The sequence below is a fragment of the Bos indicus x Bos taurus genome, chromosome 6 (assembly GCF_003369695.1).
Source record: "Bos indicus x Bos taurus breed Angus x Brahman F1 hybrid chromosome 6, Bos_hybrid_MaternalHap_v2.0, whole genome shotgun sequence".
In the NCBI taxonomy this organism is placed as follows: Eukaryota; Metazoa; Chordata; class Mammalia; order Artiodactyla; family Bovidae; genus Bos; species Bos indicus x Bos taurus.
The window spans coordinates 36279986-36304418 of NC_040081.1; the positions used below are offsets into that span (position 1 = coordinate 36279986).

Here is a 24433-nt window from a genome sequence, read left to right on the forward strand (position 1 = left end):
TCTGAGTATATATCTAAAAAGAACAAAAATACTAATTCAAAAAGATACATGCACCCCAATGTTCAAAGCAACACTATTTACAATAGCCAAGGTATGGACACAATCTAAGTGTCCGTCAACAGATGAATGGATAAAGATGAATGGCTTATGTACACAATGGAATACTACTCAGTCATAAAAAAGAAGGAAACTGTGCCATCTGCACCAACATGGATGGACTTGAAGGGTATTACGCTAAGTGAAATAAGTCAGACCAAGAAAGACAAGTACTGTATGATGTCACTTATAGGTAGAATCTAAAAGATACGACGAACTAGTGAATATAACAAAAAAGAAGCAGACTCACAGATTTAGAGAATAAACTAGTGGTTACCACTGGGGAAAGGGAAGAGGGAAGGGACAATATAGGGGTAGGGGACTAAGACACAAACTATTACGTAAGAAATAAGCTATAAAGATATACCGTACAACACAGGAAATATAGCAAATATTTTATCATAACTATAAATGGAGTTTAACCTTTAAAAATTGTGAATCACTGTACTGTACACTTGTAACTAATATTCTACAACTATACACTGATGAAAAAAAGATACTATGACTAGAATAGTTTGGTTCAGAGAAGTCTCTGAATTTGTTCTTTGATTTGGAGAAAAATGATGCTAATTATAACTTGTAAGCATGATAAAAAAGATAGCTATGGTTGTAAGTAAAGAAAATCCTTACCGTGAAGTTGAGACAGAAAGTCTCCTCAATATCTTCCCCAGGGTAATCTAACAGTTCTTGAAGACTCCTAATCACAGTGTGACAGAGAAAAGAAAAGAGGTAAATCACACATGGCAATGGTGTTTCTATCCCAGTCACATGTCCAGATTATTTGCAAGGAAATGCTACAAAAGAAGATTCTTGAATGAACATAAATCTACACTGAAAGTCACGTTAAACATATTTGGAAAAAAATGTCTTACAAGCAGTTGACTTGTAAGATGCTCATTAATTGTTCTCTGTTCCTACTGACAAGCCTCACTGAATTTAAGAAGAAAATCAGGCAGCCTTGTATCTGACACACTTATGTCAACCCTAGTATACTTTGGAAGTAGATAAGTGAGGAGATGATCCTGCAGTGGTCCCACAGATTGGCTTTATCTGTTTGCATTAGAAGGATAATCCTCCCATCATAAAAAACAAGCTTCAAAGTCACTGTGTCCACTTAGGAATCTAGTCTTACTTGTTAATGCAAGGGGCTCTGTGTGCAAAGAACTCTAGTACCTGCCACATTAAAGAACACTGAAACCTGTTTATGCCAGCAATGGTCGTATCGCAGCTGTCACGAGAATACATTCTTATAACTAGACTTCATTCACACTTCTTCAATGAGCTCAGAATCTGGCAGTTCCATAACAAGTTGCCCAGAAAGAAAATTTTTCATGCAGAATTTAAATCTTTTTTCATTTAACCAGCCAAAATCATTACTTGAAATATATCATTCTAAGCCAGGTTGGCAAAAAAAAACAGCACACATTTCTGTTACTCTCAGTTACCACAAAAGTAACCCTGCCTGGTCTCCTCTGCCATTTTTTAATATTCCTTCTAAATTTTCTTTACCTCTCTCTGTGCCTCGCTCCCCTGCCCCACATCCTTTGTGATTCCTCTGTACTGATGTCCTATACTGGTGGTGTGACCATCTCATTTCCAGAGAGCACCTTAGAGACTACCCTTTCTCTATCTCCATCTTAAAATCAGTATTCTTTCTCTATATAAAAAAAGGGATGTTACCTTCTGCTGAAGTCAAAAGAACTATAGTGTTTCCACAAAGCCAAGGATATGGTATCTTTTTATAAATTAAATTTCACCTTATGCTACCTAAAATCAACACACAGAAACTCAAAATAAAAGGAGTTTTTAGAGACAGAAAGAAAATGACTAAAAACATGTCTCTACTGTCCTGGAAAATAGTATGGAGGTTCCTCAAAAGGCTAAGCATAGACTTAGCATTTCACCTAGCAATTCTACTCCTAGGTACATAACCAAGAGAAACGAAAACTTACGTCTACATGAAAAGTGTGTAAAAATATCCATAACAGCACTATTGCTAACAGTCAAAATGTAGAAACAAGCCAAATGTCCATCAGCTGATGAATGGATAGACAACATCTGGTATGTCCATACAACGAAATATAATTTGACAATAAAAAGAAATGAAACACTGATACAAGTTACAACTCAGATGAACCTTGAAAACATGCTGTGTGAAAGAAGCCAGACACCAAAAACCACATATTGTATGATTCCATTTATGTGAAATATTCAGAAGAGGCATGTCTACAGAGACAGAAAGTAGATTAATGGTTGCCTAGAGCTTGGGGGATGAAGAAGTTGGGAATGTCGACTAAAGAATACCAGGTTTCTTTTTCAGGTGATGAAAACATCCTAAAATTAACGGAGTAAAGGCTGCAAAACTCTGTGGCTGAAAAGTCACTGAATTATATACTCTAACTGGGCGAATTGTGCAGAATGCAAATTATATCCCAATTAAACTACTTTCTAAAAAAGGCTCCATGAGATAACAGAAAAAATACATATACTGGTCTCTGCCCCCAGTTCCTTAGCACAGAGCTCCCCAAATCCTTGTAAATTCCTCTGGGATGAGGGCACTAGAAACCCTTAACCTGTGGGATCCAACTCTATCTCCAGGTAGACAGTGTCAGAACTGAGATAAGTTGCAGGACACCCAGCTGGCATCATGCAGAATTACCTGGACACGTGGGAGAGAACCCCACACACATTTGGTGACCGGAAGTACAGCACATGTGGTCATAGTGTGAAAGTCAAGGAGACACAGAAAAGAGAAATACAGAAGGATGGGGAAATCTGTAACCTAAAACACAGGCTCTCTTTTCAATACTTTCTCCCCTGCTATTTATGGACTATGACAAATCTCAAAGTCCTTATATTCTGTTCAGGATAAGAAAAGCAGAGATTGTTTGGATTCCTGGGCAGCTATGACCTCCCTTTTGCTTTTTCTCCTGCTGTCCCTAGAGTGACCTAGGCATTGTTTCAAGCCAGCAGCTATGGACCTCCGTCTTAAGACAAAGCATACACAGCACAATCGAATGAGAAACTCTAACTTATACACGTGGTGCTTTCAACCTTTAATCTCAGTGCCAAGAGCAGCTTTCCACGCCAGGCTCCCATCTTTCAGCTCTGTACCTTCCTTCCGTGGGTGACAACTCCTTCAAGTCTTCCAGGCCAGGCTTCACGTTCAGTAGCTTCTTATAGAGAGCCAGCGGGAAGTGCAGGTCCACCACAGTGGAGTTGTAAATGGCGAGTCCGCAGGTTATGCCAATCAAGTGAAACCAGTTGTGCTCTACGAAACACTTTAAGCACATGCACAAATGTGTTAAAAACAAAAGCAGTGCTTGCACCCTCAAATCCATGTGTGATTTACCTTAAAATATTTTCAGAATGAAAGAATAAAGATCTATAATATTGTTACCTTCTGAAACAGAGAAATATCCCTAACAAAAGTTTAACTGTGTATGTTTGTGAATGATATGAGGTTAAAAAAAAAAAAAAAAAAAAGATGTCCCTAGAAATTACTGGAATACTGTTACAAAATTAATATATGCCCATTGTTTCACATAAACATGAACACAAATACAGAGTAATGATCTGTTTTACAATAGTGATTTTTATCAGAGGTGGATGAGAACTGCAATATTTAGGAAAAAAAAAAAAAAAAAAGTTCAATTGTCCCCCAAAGATGCAGTGTAGACAAAGTTAAGCATTTACAGCTCATCTATGATACAGAGAACAGCTTATCTTCATTTACAGCACCGGTGTCCAACAGAACCTGCTGCAGTGATGGAAACATTCTATTCTGTTCTGTCCCAGATGTCAGCCACTGTGTTTGTCTACTGAGCACCTGAGTGGGGGTCAGTACAACTGAGGGAATGTGAAATGCTCCAGGCACGAATACTAGAGTGGGTTGCCATTCCCTTCTCCTGGGGATCTTCCCAACCCAGGAATCGAATCAAGGTTTCCTGCACTGCAGGTGGATTCTTTACCATCTGAGACACCAGGGAAGTGCAAGTATTATTTAATTTTAACTAAATAAAATTGAAATTTAAATAGCCACAAGAGGCTAATGGCCACTTTTCAGAACAATACAGATATAGGGAGAGAAGTCCGGTAGAAAAAGAAATAAACTATAGTCTGCCTGAAATGAGAATGCCTTTTAAAACTTAGCCCTCCTACTGCATTTTCAAAAATAAACTGTGTACATCTGTGGGAGTATCCATACACATACTATCGTTGCTATTAAAATAAGATATATTTGACAATTACTTTTTATATGTCATAAAACCAATTTCTTTATCATACTCTTTCTACCCTTCGAGGATTTACAAAGCTTGGAGCTTACCTACTAGAAATGGAAATGGGACTAATGGGCAACAAAACTCAACTATGAGGTCTTGGCAACAGGGGAAACATGAAGACTGTTAGACTCTTCATAAACATTAAATGATTATCTTTGTTAGAGCTCCCCTTTGCAAATGTCAGAAGGCTAGGGACTGGTCTGACAACAAAAAGGAAGTTTAGTTCAATCTATCTGTTGAATGATGACATTACTAACTTACCGTATCTGAAAACCATAAGAGATTTGAATCCTGGTAGTAGGTAAACATTCCATAGATGGGATTCAACAGCTCTTTTAACAGTAAAAGAAAGAACTCCTTTGTGACGCCACCTGCATCCACTGCTTCTTCACCATCAAAAATGACCTTAAAATAATCAAAGTAGAATTAGTACTTCAGGGAAATCATTGTCATTTTATGGGTTTGGGTTTTTTTTTTGCAAATTCTTTCCAAAGTCAGGACAAAGAAAGGAAGATGTAACAGAATACACTGCTGCAATGAAACTGCAAGGTGTATCTGTTGATTATTACCAAGACACTGAACAATCACACAAAATTTTACTGGGCACTTCAAGGGATATAGACAAAGTCAGAAGTTTACCAGATGTCCACAGAAAATGTACCATCAATTTGGAGCAGACAGGCAAACATTAAAAAAAAAAAACAATTCAAGAATACATTTTCAAAGAGTCAGATACACTGAGAGGTAAATGTTCTGGTACACAGAGAAAAGCAATGACTAACCTGAGTAAAGACAGAAATCTCTCTCAGTAGGGGTCTTAAACTAACTGATGAATATGAAAGGGAAGAGAGTACTTCAAGCAGACGACATCTGTGAGGGGCTATAAAGAGACCTATTACAGATCTATATGGAGCACGCTGGACCCAACCACAGTAACAACTACAGCAAACGAAAGGACGAGATTTGTTAAGAGTTTTCTATATGCCAGCCACTTAAATTCTATTAACCTAATCCTCAGAATAGTCTTACACACAGAAATTACTATTATCATCCCCACTTTACTGAAAGGGCTCAGGCACAGAGCTAAAAATAAAAAGCACTTAAAAAAGCTTATCCTGGGAAATTCCCTGGGAGTCCAGTGATTAAGACTCTGCACTTCCACTGCGGGGGGCACAGGTTTGATCCCTGATCAGGGAACTAAGATCCCACATGCCACATAGTGTAGCTAAAAAAAAAAGAAAGAAAGAAAGAAAAATTATCCTGAATACTGTGCTCAAGGTTGCCTAGAGCAGGAGGAGAGTAAAGGACTCTGATTATATGGATGCCAGTAGAAGACTTAACTCAGACATGCTACCAAGCAAAGAGTCTCATCTGAATTAGTGATTGAAAACAGGCGGCAAAGAGAGCACCTTCTGTTTGCAATATCAAAAATCTATCCCGGAAGTTCTAGGGAGAACTCCCAGGCAGACTGATGGGACTGATGCTACCCACTGAAATTCTGAAAAGGATGACAGTATCATGGATACCATCAGTTTCTTATCTATTACATTTCAGGAGTTTACAACAGGATTGGAAACAGGAAAGTCTTCTGAAGGGAAAGGTAAATAAATGATCTAAAACTTCAATAATTCACTAAATATTTACTGACTAGCTACTGTGTTCCAAGCATTGTGCTAAGCCCCAAGAATACATTAAGTGGTAACACAAAGCATGCATAGTTTATGAGGAAAGACAATTTCTTAATCATTTCAGAGTACTAAAAAGGGCCTATCAGGACAGACGACCAGCTGCCCAGAAAATCTCACTTTTCTATTTTTTCACCTTCTTTCTCTTAAATTTTTGACATCCAAAGACTTCCTAGATGCTGGCTTGGTAGTTTTACCTAATTGAAGCTTTAGCAGTGCTACTGTTTGCATGGTTTTGGTAGAGTGGGAACAGGTACACGAAAAAGAGCAGACAAAGAAGGCCCTATGCTGCTGCTGCTAAGTCACTTCAGTCGTGTCTGACTCTGTGCGACCCCAGAGAGCAGCCCATCAGGCTCCCCCGTCCCTGGGATTCTCCAGGCAAGAACACTGGAGTGGGTTGCCATTTCCTTCTCCAATGCATGAAAGTGAAAAGTGAAACAGAAGTCACTCAGTCATGTCCGACTCTTAGCAACCCCATGGAGTGCAGCCCACCAGGCTCCTCCAGCCATGGGATTTTTCTTAACGTCCAGGCAAGAGTACTGGAGTTGGGGTGCCATTGCTGTCCCTCAAATAATCCACGGGCATTTTTATCTGATGTCATGTTGAGATGGTCTGTTTGGTGACTGGACAGAAGGAGGTGAGTAAATTCTTGTAAAATGAATGAAGGAAATAATGAATGGCTGTACTCCAAGATTTTAATTTTGCTGCTTCATCTGACACTGTTTAAAGAAACCCAGGAAGGTTATTTAGATAAATATACTGAAGGGCTCACTTTGAGAGGCTTTTTCAAATCAATATCAGAATGAATGCTCAGCTCTCTTAGGGCATCTCCAACAAGGTTGCTCCTGCGAACATGAAGGACCAGGAAGGGGCTTCTGGCCAGCAGAGGCTCCAAGGTGAGCAGCATGAAGACGTTCTGCAGGTTGGCCCCATTGACTGCCACCTGGAACAGCACACCCAAGAACACAGTTATCACCCAAGAGCGCATGTGCGAGGGAGACGGCTGTCAGCCGCGCCTTTGGACCACGGCTGGGTACAGGGCAGGGCAGAATGCTGCATCTCCACCTGGTTCTTTGTTTTCCTCCTAACTCTTCCCGTAGATTTTCTCAGTCATGTTTACAAAACACACAAATCTTTCTGAGATGAACCCAAAGAGATTAACTGAAACACTTTGTGAACCATATGATCCATAACTCATTCCAGGAAAATGATTTGGACTAAGCGGATTAAGACTGAAATAATATCTTAGTAGAAGAAAGTGACGATGTAACTGGGTAAAAATGGTGACTTTTGAATTAGCAGGAAAAGAAACCAAATAACCATTTGCTAAACAGCTTTAGTTCTTTGAAAAATGTCCATTTTCTCTGGAAAAGCTTTAAATTGTCAATATGATGGCTATATTACTGTGAAAACAGATCTATAGAGATAGATATAAATAAGAGCTAGAGACAGAGTCAGAAAGATGGGGAAGGGGGAGAGAGTGAATGAAGTTACATATCCACCAGCAGTAGGAATTGACAGGTTTGGATTGCTAGTTCACAAACACCTTTGCAGGCTTGCCAAAACCAATTATATTTTACAATCAAAACAAATTTAAATTAAACAAATCTAATTTAAGTTTTGGCTCAATGAAGAACTGCCAAGGTCCATTTAATAATGTATCAAGGGTCAGCAAACAATAGCCCATTGACTGAATCCAGCCTGCTGCCTGTTTTTATACAGCTCTTGAGCTACTAATAGTTTTAACATTGTTAAATGGTTAAACAAAAATAAAAAAAAGAATATTTCACACATGTGAAAATTATGTAAAGTTAAAATTTTGTGCTACAACAGAGTTTTATACTTGAGACCATATGGCCCACAAAGGCAAATATTTACTATATGATACTTTATGAAGACACTTGTCAACCCTGTTTATGTAAATGTCCCTTCACTTGTATTTGCTTTATTCAATAGAGAATTGCTGAAAAGTTTTCTATAGGTTCTAAAAGTTACACTACAACTTTACCCAAATGAACCTTCTTCTGTTAGGAAAAAATTACAACTGAATGTGTAAGATGAAAGAAACCCATAATAGGAAAAAATAATTTTTAAAATATGTTACCTGCATCTGCAGTTCAGCATCAGTTTGTAACATTTTGGTCTTGGCTTGGGCATCAAAGATAAAAGGGTAGGAACAAAGCGTTACAGCATCCTAGAAGGAAACACATTATTGGCAATATTATAGTATTCCACAGAGAATACTGCTGGAAAAATACATTAATAAATTTTAAAGTATCATTTACCTGCATTATAGATGGTCGAGCCTTCTGTGTAAAGAAAAATAAAGTCTCTTAGTTGGATTACAAAACTTGAACTTTTTATCCCCTACAAATAACAAAACAAATAACAAAATAGATAACCTATCTGACTATTTGGCCACGGAACTAACACCATTTAAACAGCTGACTGGAGTTATGATGGAATAGACCAGTTGTTTTGATAAATATAGACTGAGAAAAACTCTAAAAACAACTTCAGAAAAATTTAAAGGACCTTTAGAAAAACAGCATTTCACTAACTCCATAACTTACAGCATTAATAGAATTTTCATTTATAAGAAATCTAATACCAAAACAGGAGCTTTACAACCATGACTTCAGAGGTTAATCTTGTTAGGTAAAGTGGATAATGCAATTCATTTGTCAGCATGTTAAGTCTACCTCTTACAAACATACACGTACACACACTCTTGGGAGAAATCAAATATTTAGAAAGTTGTCCATAACTAGGTATTTAGAAAGTCGTCCCTGGCTTGGCCTACAGAAGATATTCCATCAATATGTAAATGAAATCTGAATAAACTTTTAAAGAAGGGAATAACAGATAAGCACACTACATTTTATTGCTCTTTATTGCATTCCACAGATAATCTTTTTTTTTTTTTAAATAAACTGAAGTTCTGTAGCAACACTTAGTCTTATACCACTATCAGCACCATTTTCCCCTTATGTCTCTGTGTCACATTTTTGTAATCCTCTCAATATTTCATACTTTCTTACATCATTTGCTATGGTGACCTGATCTTTGACCTTTGACACTACTACTGCAAAAAGATTACAACTTGCTGAAGGCCCAGATGACGGCCAGCATTCTTGTTTAGCAATACAGTATCTTTTAGTTAAGGTTTGTACATTGTTTTTCTAAACCTAATACTATTGCACATTTAATAGAATACAGTATAAACATAACTTTTATATGCACTGGTTAACCAAAAAAATTGTTGTGACTTGTTGTATTGCAATATTTGCTTTATTGTGGTGGTCTTGAACCAAACCCACAATATCCCCAAAGTATGCCTGCAAATAAAAACAACCACAAACATATCTAATAGGTAGGTTACAAACATATCTAAGAGGTACATTAGTTTATCAGGAGAAAAAAGGAAATCTCTCCTGAAAGATTAAGCTAATGAATACTGTTTGCTACATAACCCAACAGAATCAATCAAACAAAAAATCAACAGTATGGATCACGCTGACCTGGAGCAGTATTTCACAAACAGAAAACCATGGATTTATTCCCAGAAATCTGAGAGTGTTCTATGCATTTTGTGTGTGTGTTTTTTCTAAAAAAGAAAAAAATGATATCCTAAACAAAATAAAAACACATTCTGAATGAACTCCTTATAATTATGTGTTACCATATAATTTGCATTTATTTTAATGATTGCACTGGTGCCACGGTATACTGAATCGTCCAAGGAAAGGGAAAAAAGCAGTCTTCCTTTGTAAGTGATGCATTTGTGCCCAAGAAAAGGCCTCAGCAGTCCTGACTAGCTGCATGAATGAGGGTTTAATAGCAGCTGAAAGGACAAAAGAGAACTGAATCATCCCTGGGTGCACAGAACAAGCCACAGAACTCAAGTCCCCAGGCCTGGCAGCCTGCAGTCCTAATCACAATGCAAGAGGGGTCTTGCTTCAGAAAGGCATTCTTTCTCATCACATTAAATCCATGAGGCTAATTTGTATTTATTTTAGAGTTTTGCTAATATTTAATTTGTAAATCTGCTTTGGTTTTCTAATGTTTAAATGCTATATGAATAATAAGTGTATATATACTTCCTTTTGTATTCGTGTATATTTCGATGAAAGCACTGAAAAGAAATTCTTAAAAATATCACCCTGTTTATCCTTTAGAACAGGTTCCTTCTCTAGACTGAGAAACACTAATTAGAGAAGAGAGTCCAGTCCAGGGAGACAAGGTGTAGAGTCTTATATGTAGAACCCAGGCTGACTTGATTCATTCTCATGCCGGCTTCTCTAATTACTCTGACTTTTGGAATTGAAACAACTAAAACACACACCACAAAACAGCACTCTACAAAGTTATCTTGTACTCTAGATACCCACAAAAGGTACAAATATCCTGGGGAAGCATGTGCCAATATTTAAAATTTTCTATCCTCCTTCTCAGAAGGGATTTTATTCTAGGCATTATTTGTCTGTTCTCAAAACAAAAGAAAGAAAAAGAAAGATCTTTATCATGTGTGCTGTTCTATAAAGCAAAATAAAGTTTTGCACACTTCAAATAGATTTAACAGTGACCATAAAAACAGTTGTTGGCTTTACAGCCTCCCAGTATACAGTGGGCCCTCCTTATCCACATGTTCCATGTCTGCAGAGTATACCTAGCTCAGATGGAAAATGCTTGGAGAAAACTGACAATTTCAGAAGGTTCCAGCAAGCACAACTTGAATTTGTCACACACTGGCAACTATTTACATAGCATTCACACTGTATCAGGTATTATAAGTAATCGAGAGATGATTTAAAGTACTTGGGAGGATGTTCTTAGGTTATATACAACTAATATATCATTTTATATGAGGGACCGACGACAGAGGATGAGATGGCTGGTTGGCATCACCAACTCGCCGGGAGATGGTGATGGATAGGGAGGCCTGGCGTGCTGCGATTCATGGGGTCGCAGAGAGTCAGACACGACTGAGCGACTGAACTGAACTGAACTGAGCATGGAGAGTTTTGATATGGGGGTGGGGGCCCCTGGAACCAATCCTCCATGGATACGGAGGGACAACTATACGTAGTGAATACTAGTATTTTTGTTGGTACAATGTAGTTATTTCAGACATCAATCAGCAGCTCTGTCTGTATTTCTTAGCTCTCACTCACTCTAGTTCTCCAATTCTTTCCTGCCATCCTCTCCCACAAACCCTGAAAATGCCGTTTTGGAGGTTAGGCTGATCTCCCTTCTGGAGGGCAGGGTTTTCATGCTTTCAGCAGGGTACGATGGCTGGAAAGAAATTACTGTTGGGAACCAGAGCCAAGGCAAGAGAGTTGGTGGTCCAGAAGACCCCCACCGCTGGGGAGGACTGAGGTGCTGACTCCGTGGAAGGTGAACAAGGGTGTTCAGTTAAAAGCAGCAGCAGGCCTATAAGAAAGTCTGTTTATGTGTCTACAAATTTTATTTTTTTACAAGTCTGAGATTTTGTATTTAAAATTTAATGGTTTAATTTCACTGATTTTTATTTTGTAGATGCTGAATATTTTAGAAGTGGTATTAGTACTGGCGTTTCCAGATTACATGAACTAAATATTGAAAGAGCAATATTATGATTCTGCTTCCTGACTGCTCTCCCTAACCTGGAAAGATGTATATGAACGGGTAAGATATGTGACCCTCTTCTGAGAGGCTACTTGGCCTGGGCCATTCATTCCCCAAAAGTGAGTCTCCCAAACCTAAAACTAGCAAAGTACCACTGGTAGATCACATTTCAAGTGTTCCTGCTTGAAATGGGGTGTCCCCGTCACCTTAAATCATTTTTCTTAAGTATATGAAACAGGAGCAATGAATAAATACATGATACAGAACTGGAGAGCTGGGGAACTAGGAATATCTTTTTACATCCCAAGCCAATCTTTCCTAACTGTGGCTGTGACTGGGGACAAGAGTCACCGCATGAGCGCCTGTCGTGCCAGGGAGGGAGCACGGGAGCCTCTGCCTCAGGGCCTGCTTGCCACCGGGTGCTCCTGTACCCTCAGTGGGCACGCCTGGCCCCCAGTACCACTGGCGTGCAGGCAAATACAGCGGTGCACAATCCTGGCACCAAAACACAGCCCCGTACAACACATACAGCCAATGTCACGTAGACTCTAGTCTTTATTTTTGAAGCATTTCCTCTGTATCACTGACTTTCTCACTTGTGCTGCCCCATGGGAGCCCACGGCATCACTCATTCTGTGCTCTGTTTATCTGGTTTCCAAGTGTAGATGATGGCAGTTTATTAATTGAAGTAAATAAGCCACTACCATCTCTTCTTTAAAATAAACAAGTCAGTCACTTTAGAATGTTTCTTCTGTATGCCACAGTTCTTGGCACACATGTGTTGTGTCTCTTTGTAATTCCTGTTTCACTACACTAAGCATGTCACAGAGGCAGCCACCATATCCCATAGGTGTCGCCATTCCCAGTGACTACCAGGCATGTGATATACATTAGGCGCCCAAGACTGCCTACTGAAAAATAGCTACCAGGGCTTATGACCAGGCTTCCCTGGTAGCTCAGCTGGTAAAGAATCTGCCTGCAATTCAGGAGAACTAGGTTCGATCCCTGGGTTGGGAAGATCTCCTGGAGGAGGGCATGGCAACCCACTCCAGTATTCTTGCCTGGAGAATCCCCATGGACAGAGGAGCCTGGCAGGCTGCAGTCTATGGGGTTGCACAGAGCTGACACAACTGAGCGACTAACACTTCACTTCAGGACTTATTAAGTACTTGGCAAAGTAAGGCCTTTCCATGCTTTTTCCCATTTAATTCTCACAATACTGTTAGAATTCACATTTCTAAATGAGGATGCTAGGCTTACAGAAATTAAGGAACTATGTGTAAAGTCACAGAGGTAGTAGGCCTGAGCTGAGACTGAAACCGGTTCTTTTTGACTACGGTAAAGCACGTGCTCTGAACTGTAAACTATACTGCCTTGGCTACTACACCAAGCTAAAAAAGTTAACACATAAATCTCATGTAGTGTGAGATGCACACACAGACACACAAACACGTACACACACACGGTGAAATATTATTCAGTCATAAAAAAGAAGGTAATCCTGCCATTTACAAAAATATGGGTAAAACTAATGGACATTATGCTAACTGAAATAAGCCAGACAGAGAAAGATATATACTGCATGGTGTCATTTATATGTGGTATCTAAAAAAAAAAAAAAAAACACCCAATCTCATAGAAATAGAAGAAGAATGATGGTTGCTAGAGGATGGGGGGACAGAGGTGGGTGGGGGAGGAGACGGGGAAATGTAGGTCAAAGGGTACAATCGTTTCAGTTACAAGTAAGTTCTAAGGAATTAAAGTACGGCATAGTGACTACAGTCACACAGTATTATACACTGGAAACCTGATGAGAATACATCTTAAGCATTCTTAAGACACACAGGAAACAGGTTAACTCTGAGGTGATGGATGTGATCATTAACTTGATCTTTGCAATCATTTCACAATGTACATGTGCACCAAATCATCACATTGTACACTTCAAATATTTACAATTTTGTTTGTTAATTATACCTCAATAAGGCTGGGGAAAATCCACTTATTGTTCATTACTATCATTTAAAAGCTCATAAATAAGCCTGTGAATATATGTTCAATCAAAAGGAGGCAAGATCACACAATGGGAAAAGGACAATCTCTTCAATAAATGGTGTTGAGAAAACTGGACAGGCATGTACAAATCAACAAAATGATCACTATCTTACTTACTTACTATATATAAAAATTAGCTGAAAATGGATCAAAGTCTAGAATGTAAGATCTGAAATCATAAACTCATAGATGAAAACATAGGTAGTAAGCAACTTGATAATCAGTCTTGGCAGTGATGTTTTGGATCTGACTTCAAAAATCAAAGACAAAAAAAGCAAACATAAATAAGGGAATTAGATCAAACTAAAAAGCTTCTGTACAGCAAAGGAAACCATCAACAATATGAAAAGGCAGCCTACAGAATGGGAGAGGTATTGGCAAACAATATGTCTGATAAGGTGTTGACAAAATACACAAAGAATTCATACAACTCAATATAAAAAAAAAAAGACAACGGGCAGAGAACCTTAACATTTTCCCAAAGTCAACACACAGATGGCCAAGAGGCACATGCAAAGATGCTCAACCTCATTAATCATCAGTTCAGTTCAGTTCAGTCGCTCAGTCATGTCCAACTCTTCGCGACCCCATGAATCGCAGCATGCCGGGCCTCCCTGTCCATTACCAACTCCCGGAGTTCACCCAGACTCACGTCCATCGAGTCAGTGATGCCATCCAGCCATCTCATCCTCTGTCGTCCCCTTCTCCTCCTGCCCCTAAACCCTCCCAGCATCAGTCTTTTCCAATGAGTCAACTCTTCGCATGAGGTGGCCAAAGTACTGGAGTTTCAACTTTAGCATCATTCCTTCCAAAGAAATCCCAGGGCTGATCTCCTTCAGAATGGACTGGTTGGATCTCCTTGCAGTCCAAGGGACTCTCAAGAGTCTTCTCCAACACCACAGTTCAAAAGCATCAGTTCTTACGGCCCTCAGCCTTCTTCACAGTCCAACTCTCACATCCATACATGACCACTGGAAAAACCATAGCCTTGACTAGACGGACATTTGTTGGCCAAGTAATGTCTCTGCTTTTCAATATGCTATCTAGGTTGGTCATAACTTTCCTCTCAAGGATTAAGCGTCTTTTAATTTCATGGCTGCAGTCACTATCTGCAGTGCTTTTGGAGCACAAAAAAATAAAGTCTGCCACCGTTTCCACTGTTTCCCCATCTATTTCCCATGAAGTGATAGGACCAGATGCCATGATCTTCGTTTTCTGAATGTTGAGTTTTAAGCCAACTTTTTCACTCTCCTCTTTCACCTTCATCAAGAGGCTTTTTAGTTCCTCTTCACTTTCTGCCATAAAGGTGGTATCATCTGCATATCTGAGGTCATTGATATTTCTCCCAGCAATCTTGATTCCAGCTTGTGCTTCTTCCAGCCCAGCATTTCGCATGATGCACTCTGCATATAAGTTAAATAAACAGGGTGACAATATACAGCCTTGACAATATACTCCTTTTCCTATTTGGAACCAGTCTGTTGTTCCATGTCTAGTTCTAACTGTTGCCTCCTGACCTGCATACAAATTTCTCATGAGGCAGGTCAGGTGGTCTGGTATTCCCATCTCTTTCAGAATTTCCCACAGTTTATTGTGATCCACACAGTCAAAGGCTTTGGCATAGTCAATAAAGCAGAAATAGATGTTTTTCTGGAACTCTCTTGCTTTTTCCATGATCCAGCGGATGCTGGCAATTTGGTCTCTGGTTCCTCTGCCTTTTCTAAAACCAGCTTGAACATCAGGAAGTTCACGGTTCACATATTGCTGAAGCCTGGCTTGGAGAATTTTGAGCATTACTTTACTAGTGTGTGAGATGAGTGCATCAAAACCATACTGAGGTATCACCTCACATCTGTCCAAACTGCTATTAACAAAAAATACTATTTTGGGCAAGGATATAGAGAAATGAGACTCCTCATGCATTGCTGGCAGGAATTTAAACTGGTACAGCCACTATGGAAAATTGTATGAAGGTTCCTCAAAAAATTAAAAATAGAATTACCATATGATCCAGCTGTTCTACTTCTGGATACTTATCCAAATAATACAAAAAACACTAATTCAAAAAGATATATGTACCCCCATATTCAGAGCAGCCTTATTAATCAAGATATGGAAACAACCTAAGCGTCCATAGATATATGGATGGAGAAAGAAGATAAGGCATACACAGTGGAATATTACTCACTTAACCAAGCCTGACGTTATGGGGCCTTTCTAGAACAGACCCCTCCCACCATCCTCTGTTTTAGCTCCTTTCTGAAGGACCTAGATAACAGTACCTGGAGCACATTTCCTGAGCTGTGCAGCAGATACTAAAATCCCCACCAAATGCCAAGAAATTACTACCTGACGACCATGAGCACACAGCCCCCAGACGTACTGGAGTCCGAGGATTGACAATGACACTGCCCTCTTACCTCACCATCAACCAGATTTGGGCATGGGCTGATTACACACCCTGCAACTCCCTTCCCTCCTGTGGCCATTAAAATGCTTTCCTGAAGCCCACTAGGGAGTTCAGGTGTTTTGAACACTAGCTGCCCTGGGCTCCTTGCTTGGCACTCTGCAATAAATGCTATATTTTCCTTCCCACAACCTGGTGTCAGAAATTGGCTTTACTGAGTGCACGAACAGTAACACTCAGACAAAAAGAATGGAATCTTGCCATTTCCAATGACTTGGATGGACCTTGAAGTGAGTCAGACGAAGACAAGTGCAATACAATTTTATTTATATTTGGAAGTGAATATATTCCAAGATTTGCTTGGAATCTCAACAAGCAAAACCACAACAAACTCATAGATAAGAGACAGGTTAGGTGACTGCCAGAGGGAAGAAGGGATGGAGGGTGGGAAAAATGGGTGAAGAGGGTCAAAGGCACAGACTTTCAGTCATAAAACAAGTCACAGTAACATAATGTACAGCATGGTGACTACAGAGAATAAAACAGCACTGCATATTTCAGTTGCTAAAGTTGCTAAGAGAGTAATTCTTAAAAGTTATCTGAGAAAAAAATTTGCAACTATGTGTGGTAACAGACAGTAACTAGACTTACAGTGATCATTTCAGTGTGTGTAAATATCAAGTCATTATGGTATACACTTGAAATAATGTGACATGTCAATTATACCTCAAAAAATTAAAAAAAAAAAAATACATGAAAAAGCTTTAGCATTTTAGGTTAAAATCCAAGATATCAAGAAATTTAAACTTTTAATTTCTAGTAGTATCATATAACAGAAAAAAATTCCACAGAAATCACAAAAGGTCACGTTATTTTACCCAATTTTGTATCTTTCTGTAATAACCTTAATTATTGAAGAGGAGATGAGCAGCTGGTATTTAAGGCTTATATTTGTTTATCAAATATTAAGAGAAAGGAACAATAAAAAAAGTTATAGAAGTTGCTCACTTAAGTACTCCATTCAGAGACCACAGTCATGATAATCTATATTTTTAACACCAACAACTTCTTTTTTAGGGTCAAAGTAAATTAGAGTCCACTAGGATTCAGTACCAAGTCACAGAAAGAGTAGATCAGAAGTCAGAACAATTGGCTTTTAAGCTAACTGAGTTGGTGGAAAAACTGTTTAGCTTCTCTGAGACTCCAATTTCTCACCTAGAAACAAAGCAGCTGGCTAAATAATTCATAAGACTTACTGAAGCTCTTAACATTTTATGAGTCAATGAATATTTATTCATGAATTCATAAAACAGAGAAGTTTGTCTGCTTACAACTTCTAAATTAGCAGATGAAAACAGAGTTCATTGCTAGCTTCCATGCCTACGTAAATCCATTTAGAAGATTTATCCACTTTTCTGAAAAGTATTTTGGCTTTTTAAGGCAATCAAAACCCATATTAAAACACTCAATAGTCTCCAGCATTGATCATCTGGTATTTGACAAAGAAAAAAGTCTTCCTTAAAGAAACCTATTTAAATGACTTGCTTTTGGAAAACCACTACTGACCTCCAAAGGACTTCCCTGGTAGTTCAGTAATTAAGAATCCACCTGCCAATGTAGGAGATGTGGGTTCAATCCCTGGGTTAGGGAACATCCTCTTGAGAAGGAAATGCAACCCACTCTAGTATTTTTGCCTGGGAAATCCCATGAACAGAAGAGCCTGGTAGGCTACAGTCCACAGGGTCAAAAAAAGAGTTGGACACAACTTAGTGACTAAACAATGACAAAAACTGACCTCCAAAATCCCTGCAGGGTATAGGAAAATATTGCCTAAATGTCAGTGATCAAACTGTTAAATTGGCAAGGACTCATCTCAAATGTGTCTGCTCTGCATGGCTTCACTAAATAACCATATAATCACTCTGTTTTCTGACATCACTCAAATTTATACATAATCCACAGATGGGTGATCCTAAAAAGCCTTGCATATATCCCAAGCCAGTCTACAAACAAACTATATAGCCAACTCAAGGGTGGCAGGCAAACCCACAGTTGTAATGTAAGCGAGAACTAGGTCAGGGATATGTGACATTTTCACACACATAATCCCAAACCAGGCATCCTGTAGGGTTCAGGCAGCTGACATAAGATAACTCAAGTTGACTAGCTGTTAGATGAAGATAATAGCAAATGATCCTTTCCTCAATGTCAAAATCAAACTGCAGTGGGGACTCTGGCATGTATAAGCCACATCTAAAGAGCCCCTATTGAACTCCAGCCAGCTGGCACCATCTGGGAGACAGGTCATGCTGCCAGGTCTTCCAGGTCTCAAGAAAGGCCAGAAATTCATTTTATGTTCCTTGACTTTTTAAATTGTGGTAAAAGACACAAAGTTTACCATCTTTACCGTGTTAGATTCATTAGTCTCAAATACATTTCCATTATTGTGCAATGAATCTCCAGAATTTTTTCATCCTGCAAAACTGAAAGTCCTAGAGATTATTATACTAAGTAAACCACACAGAAAAAGACAAGTATCACGTGATTTCACTTACATGTGGAATCTAAAAATTGATACAAATGGACATATTTATAACACACACTCACAGACTTAGAAAACAAATTCATGGTTACCAAACGGGCATGGTGGGGGAAGGATAAATTAGGAGTCTGAGATTAACATGTACACACCACTATATACAAAACAGATAACAAGGACCTACTGTAATAGCACAGGGAATTATACTCAATATTTTGTAATACTCTATAAGGGAAAATAATCTGAAAAGGAACATAGTTATAGATATAGAAAGATGAATCACTTTGCTGTGTACCTGAAACTAACACAATATTATAAATCAACTATACTTCATTTTTTAAAAAAGGTCTAAACCCATTAAAAAAAACTCTTCAATTTCTCCTCACTAGACCCTGGCAACCACTTTTCTACTTTATGTTTCTATGAGTTTGACTACTTCAGATACCTTGATTTTTTTTAATGTTGGCAACTAATTAAAATTATGCCATTCGGGTGACTACCCATTTGTAGTCGACTGCTTATGAGTACTTATGATTACTCAAAGTACTTCAGTGTTTTAAGAATGCAAAAGCCAGTCAATAAAGCACAGGTGTGACATTAACATCAAAGTCAAGGACAAATTATAGAGCTCAGATTTTTTTTTCTTGTCCTTGTGCTCTGAGAAAAGAGTAAAGCTTTAAGATATGCTTCACATGAATTCTTACCATTCCTGCTTGATGCAAGAACCACATGAGGTAGTCTTCCTGAATGTCCACGAGACTGGAAATCTCAGGAATGTAAAATGTGTCATATTCCACATGTTTCACTTTAAGATTTACCTGATGAAGAACGAAACAAGGACAGTTAAGACCCAGATGCCTGGAAAAGAGCTTCCCACTGAACATGCGGGTAGATCATTTCATCCTACTCTCTCTCCACCCCTCTCCCCTCTGGGTCTTCTCTATGCTTACCTTGTACAACTTCTCCAAGAGCTTGAGAGCTGCTGTAATATAATTGTTAAACAGTACAGGGATTAAGAATGTCTTTCTTCCTCTCAGCAGATAAACGACTGCACCTTTATAGAGGTTTACCAGTTTCGTGAAGTATTTCGGGCATACCTGAGACCACCAGTTATCTTTAGAAAAGAAAAAAAAGATATATTTCAACATGTGATCTTGATCAAGTATGTATGTCTTCTGTCTACTAACTAAAAACTGCTCCAGCTAGAAGATAAGCATTAGTCTAAAACACAGTTTCCCAAAACTGACTTTAAAAAGAATCCATTAAAGCATTTCCAGAGACAGTGGTGGCTGCAGGAGAGCCTTGGAGCTTTTTTATAAAGCTTCATCTGATTGTTTCCCTCAAGGACTCAATCAGAAGGCTAATCTAAAATTTCAGTCTCAAGGGACATTTGTGGTCAAGATGCTCAGGCGTATACTTTGGGCAGGAGCATCCACAGATCCTGGCCTTTCAGCCCCCTTCTCAGCCCCCACTTAGGTCCTGCACCAGAGATGCCGAGGACCACACACCCAGATGCAGCACCAAATATGGCAGCCAGTCCTTCCTTTCAAGAGGCATCATGAGTTGAAAAACTACATATTTCTGTTTCTTAACAAACAATACTTTCTTATAACCAGACAAGAAGACTATACCACTGGTTTTACTTTGTCAGAAACAAACTCAGTCACACTGACATACTTATAGGATGAAGTAATAGAATGTCCAAGATTTTTCAAGTGTATTCCAGAAAAGATTACAAGGTAGTGGTAGGGAGAATGGAGAAAACTAAAAGGGCAAAATATTGATCATCGTGAATTTGTGTGATGGTTACTTGCAGTGTTTTCTCTTCTTTGAAGTATTCTTTTCAATTTCTATGATTAGAATTTAAAAACTAAGTGTAACACTGAACTATTCTGATCTTTTTGTGCTATTCTCTCTGAGAAAATTAAAATAATAAATAATAATAAAATAATTTAAAAAAAACTTAAAAGTCAGGTAATATTCCTTCAGAGATTGCCATCTCTATCTCACAGTTTACTAAAATACCTGAGAAAATATACCCCAAAGAGCTTGTGAGCTTAAAAAAAATTAAGGACTAACATATTCATGATTATTTCTGTGTTTGTATCTTCTACAAAGATGGGAGCAATACGGAAAAGACAGTATTCCATCCTGAGCAATACAGGTCTCTACTCGAGGGGAGACCATACTCAAGTAACAGCCTAGTCCATATGGAACACAGAAGTTACTGAGCTGCAGTGAACATCTAAAAAAAATTACCAGGAAAAAAAAAATAAATGAAAAGAAAAAGCCAGGTGACAGATTTTCTGCATTTGATTAATAAAAACATCTCAGGCGCTACTCCCATGAGAGACACTCTCCAATTCACTGAGGAACGGAAGGTTCTTATCTCAGCAAAGTGTCCGTAGCCTGCAAAAATCAGTGTGGACTCAACTGTCCTAAAAAAGAAAAACAAAACAAACATTTGGTAAGTCTCCACTAGGTCATTTTCTTCCTCTCCTTTTCTGGAGACCTGTGTATCACACCACAATGTTCATTTCACTCCCACCCCCTAAATTAATTATAAGAGAAAGAACAACAGATGGACAGTAATACTTGAGACACTATTAACCACTAGCAAGCACAGGAGGAAAAAAAATTAAGTCAAATAATCTAACTTTGTGAATATTTAAAAATCAAGATAAGTCTGGTGTAAACTGTTTCAAATAACCTAAATAATGGTTCAATTTGTTTAAACTGAAAATATGGCTTGAAATTAGAAATTAATAGCAAAGAAAGAAATGTTTAAGTGTTACGCGTATTAAATGATAACAAATCTTGGATCTCAATCCAACAGGAGCCAATGGTCACACTAATAAAATATAAAGCAGAAACTTCCGGTACTGTGCAGCAAATTCACCTAAGACTTTGCTGGGGTTTGTATCCAGCCGCAGAATGGCCATAGCCAGGGGGATAGTCAACGTTATGTAATACTTGGAATCCTGGAGCAGGGGAAACTCTGGGAGTATTAAGTAGATTCTCATCGCTTCAACATCTGGTGGTGAACTTGATAACTGAGGAATCAGGCAACTTTCAAAGCTATTTAAGATCTGTATGAGAGAAAAGAGTAATGAGAAATTCAATCTAATTACCTGATCTCTAAACTCATAAATTATTTGAGAGACTCTCAACTCTTATTCATTCAGTATGCACTCAGGAACATCTACGAGCCAGGCACCAGTCTGGGCAATCAGAATACATCAGTGAAAAGAAAAGCCAAAGGTCCCTGCCCTTGCCAACCTTATACTCTAGGGGGTGGGGATTTCCTTAGAAAACTTTAAGCTAAATAGAAAATTTAAAGTTAGGACAAATTCCTAATGTATTTTACAGAGTTAACATTTATACAAGACTTTTGCCTTTTCATCTTACTCTTTTTTTTCTTCTTGAAAGTTGACTTATTTCAATGCAAAAATGCATTTTAAGCATATACTTTATAGAAGTAAAAAAATACCTGTTCTAGAATCATGGAGTGCTGAGAGTTCATCAACTTCTCAAATAACACTCTAGTTGAGTTCAGATCAATTCCAGGGATTTTGGGACTTGTTTTAAAATGCTCATCAATTCTAAACAAAAAGAAAAAAAAAAAAAAAACATGTAATAGAAGAAAAACAAAGCAAACATTCTGATAGGGATGAATTATAAAATAGTCAACATATAGTTTGCACATACTGATCCAATCTAAATTTCACCTGGCAGACAAGATGCACAAAAACATTAACTTTGGGGAAACCCAACAGAATAAATCTCTCTGAATCCCTTTTTCAAGATGATCTTATAATTTAAGTCATTAAAGTATAAGGATCATCATCGTACTGTGAGACTCTTTTGAAATTTATTGGCAGAATGTTATTTTTCTGATTAACTCTTGTATTTTTGCCTCTTTCTGTCATTGTGGTACTTTGAACCAAAGGCAGATGCTGTGCCTACGTACAAAAAACACCCCTTGTGCAATGTGGCCCACTCATTAACAAATATCAAGTTCAAAGCAAGTTTTTTTTTTTTTAATATCGGATCTATAATAAATGCAAAGTTAGTGTATTACTCAGTTAACATAAGGAATATAAGTACATTCACTCCAGGACTAATTTTATCCTGAATATTCCTTGGATTGATGCTGAAGCTCCAATACTTTGGCCACCTGATGAGAATAGCCAACTCACTGGGAAAGACCCTGATACTGGGAAAGGTTGGCGGAGGGAGGAGAAGGGGACAACAGAGGACAAGATGGTTGGATGGCATCACCAACTCAATGGACTTGAGTTTGAGCAAACTCTGGGAGATGGTGAAGGACAGGGCAGCCTGGCATGCTGCAAGCCATGTGGTCGCAAAAAGTCAAACATGACTGAACAACAACTGTCTTTAACTTCCTAACAACTAATCATTTTTCTGTTTTAAACAAACTTTCAGCCTTTTAGAGATTTAAAGAATGTCTCTTAAATTTCCACTCTTAAACATACCACATCTACTAATTACAAAAGAACTATTTGCAAAACAGACTTCTGCTTATGTGTAACAAACATATTCAGATAGTTTTAATGTCATCTGTTGGCAATATTACAATTTATAAAAACAGAAGCAGAGTTCCTAACGTGAAAAAATTGTAATTATATAATTATATGCATTGGGATCAATGCATATAAATTGTCAATCAAGAGGAGTTACTTCGGCTTTCTGTTTGTTGAATCTTTTGCACTATTGTTCTAAAAATAAATTTGCCCAAAACATAGAAATTGTTTCTGCTATCCCATATGCAGCCTTCCGTATACTTAGAAGTACCTTCTGCTATGCTAAGAAAAATCAAAAGACTTTATCTACATGTATTTATGCTTTGTTAAACTGGTCTTTGGGAATTGCCAGGTGGCTCAGGGGTAAAGAATCTGCCCGCCAATTCAGGAGACACAGGAGATGTGGGTTTGATCCCTGGGTGGGGAAGATCCCCTGGAGAAGAAATGGCAACCCACTCCAGTATTCTTGCCTGGAAAATCTCATGGACAGAGGAGCCTGGCAGGCCACAGGCCATACAGTGGCAAAGAGTCAGACATGATACCACTGAGCAACTAACAAATTAAGGCTGGATAATCTAACAAATGGAGAAGGCAATGGCAACCCACTCCAGTACTCTTGCCTGGCAAATCCCATGGATGGAGGCGCCTGGTAAGCTGCAGTCCATGGGGTCGCTAGGAGTCAGACACGACTGAGCGACTTCACTTTCACTTTTCACTTTCATGGATTGGAGAAGGAAATGGCAACCCACTCCAGTGTTCTTGCCTGGAGAATCCCAGGGACGGGGGAGCCTGGTGGGCTGCCGTCTATGGGGTCGCACAGAGTCAGACACGACTGAAGCGCCTTAGCAGCAGCAGCAGCAATCTAACAAAAGCCATTCCCAACTTTCATAAAAATTGTCCTTCTAGAATAAGGTTTCTCAACCTTGGGATTGCTGACTTTTGTGGTTGTCAGATAATTCTTTGTTGGGTGGGTGGGATTGTGAGATGCTTAGCAGCACCCGTGGGCTTTGCTCACTAGATTCCAGTAGTATACTCACCACCACAGTAACAACCAAAACATGTCAAGAGACAATGCTCAATGTCCCCTGGGAAACAAATCAGCCTGGTTGAGAATCACTGTTCTAAAAGACCAACATCAACACAGAATTTTTTCCCTGGAGGAAAAGGCTAAGTATTGATTCTGAAATTAGTTGGATGAGCTCATTTCAGCTGCCCTA

At 38.6% G+C, this 24433-nt stretch overlaps 1 protein-coding gene across 4 annotated transcripts in view; it reads right to left on the reverse strand.

The window, feature by feature from the left end:
• HERC3 (HECT and RLD domain containing E3 ubiquitin protein ligase 3) overlaps positions 1 to 24433 on the reverse strand; it is a 198368-nt gene that overhangs the window by 44713 nt on the left and 129222 nt on the right. For all 4 annotated transcript variants that reach the window (XM_027544090.1, XM_027544087.1, XM_027544088.1 and 1 more), the window contains exons 13-22: positions 22163 to 22274; positions 21572 to 21761; positions 19623 to 19786; positions 19377 to 19490; positions 8350 to 8373; positions 8169 to 8258; positions 6837 to 7007; positions 4641 to 4784; positions 3211 to 3377; positions 727 to 793 (exon numbers count right to left, since the gene is read on the reverse strand). In XM_027544090.1, the coding sequence (XP_027399891.1) occupies positions 727 to 793; positions 3211 to 3377; positions 4641 to 4784; positions 6837 to 7007; positions 8169 to 8258; positions 8350 to 8373; positions 19377 to 19490; positions 19623 to 19786; positions 21572 to 21761; positions 22163 to 22274 (1243 nt within the window). The remainder of the gene's footprint in view (positions 1 to 726; positions 794 to 3210; positions 3378 to 4640; positions 4785 to 6836; positions 7008 to 8168; positions 8259 to 8349; positions 8374 to 19376; positions 19491 to 19622; positions 19787 to 21571; positions 21762 to 22162; positions 22275 to 24433) is intronic.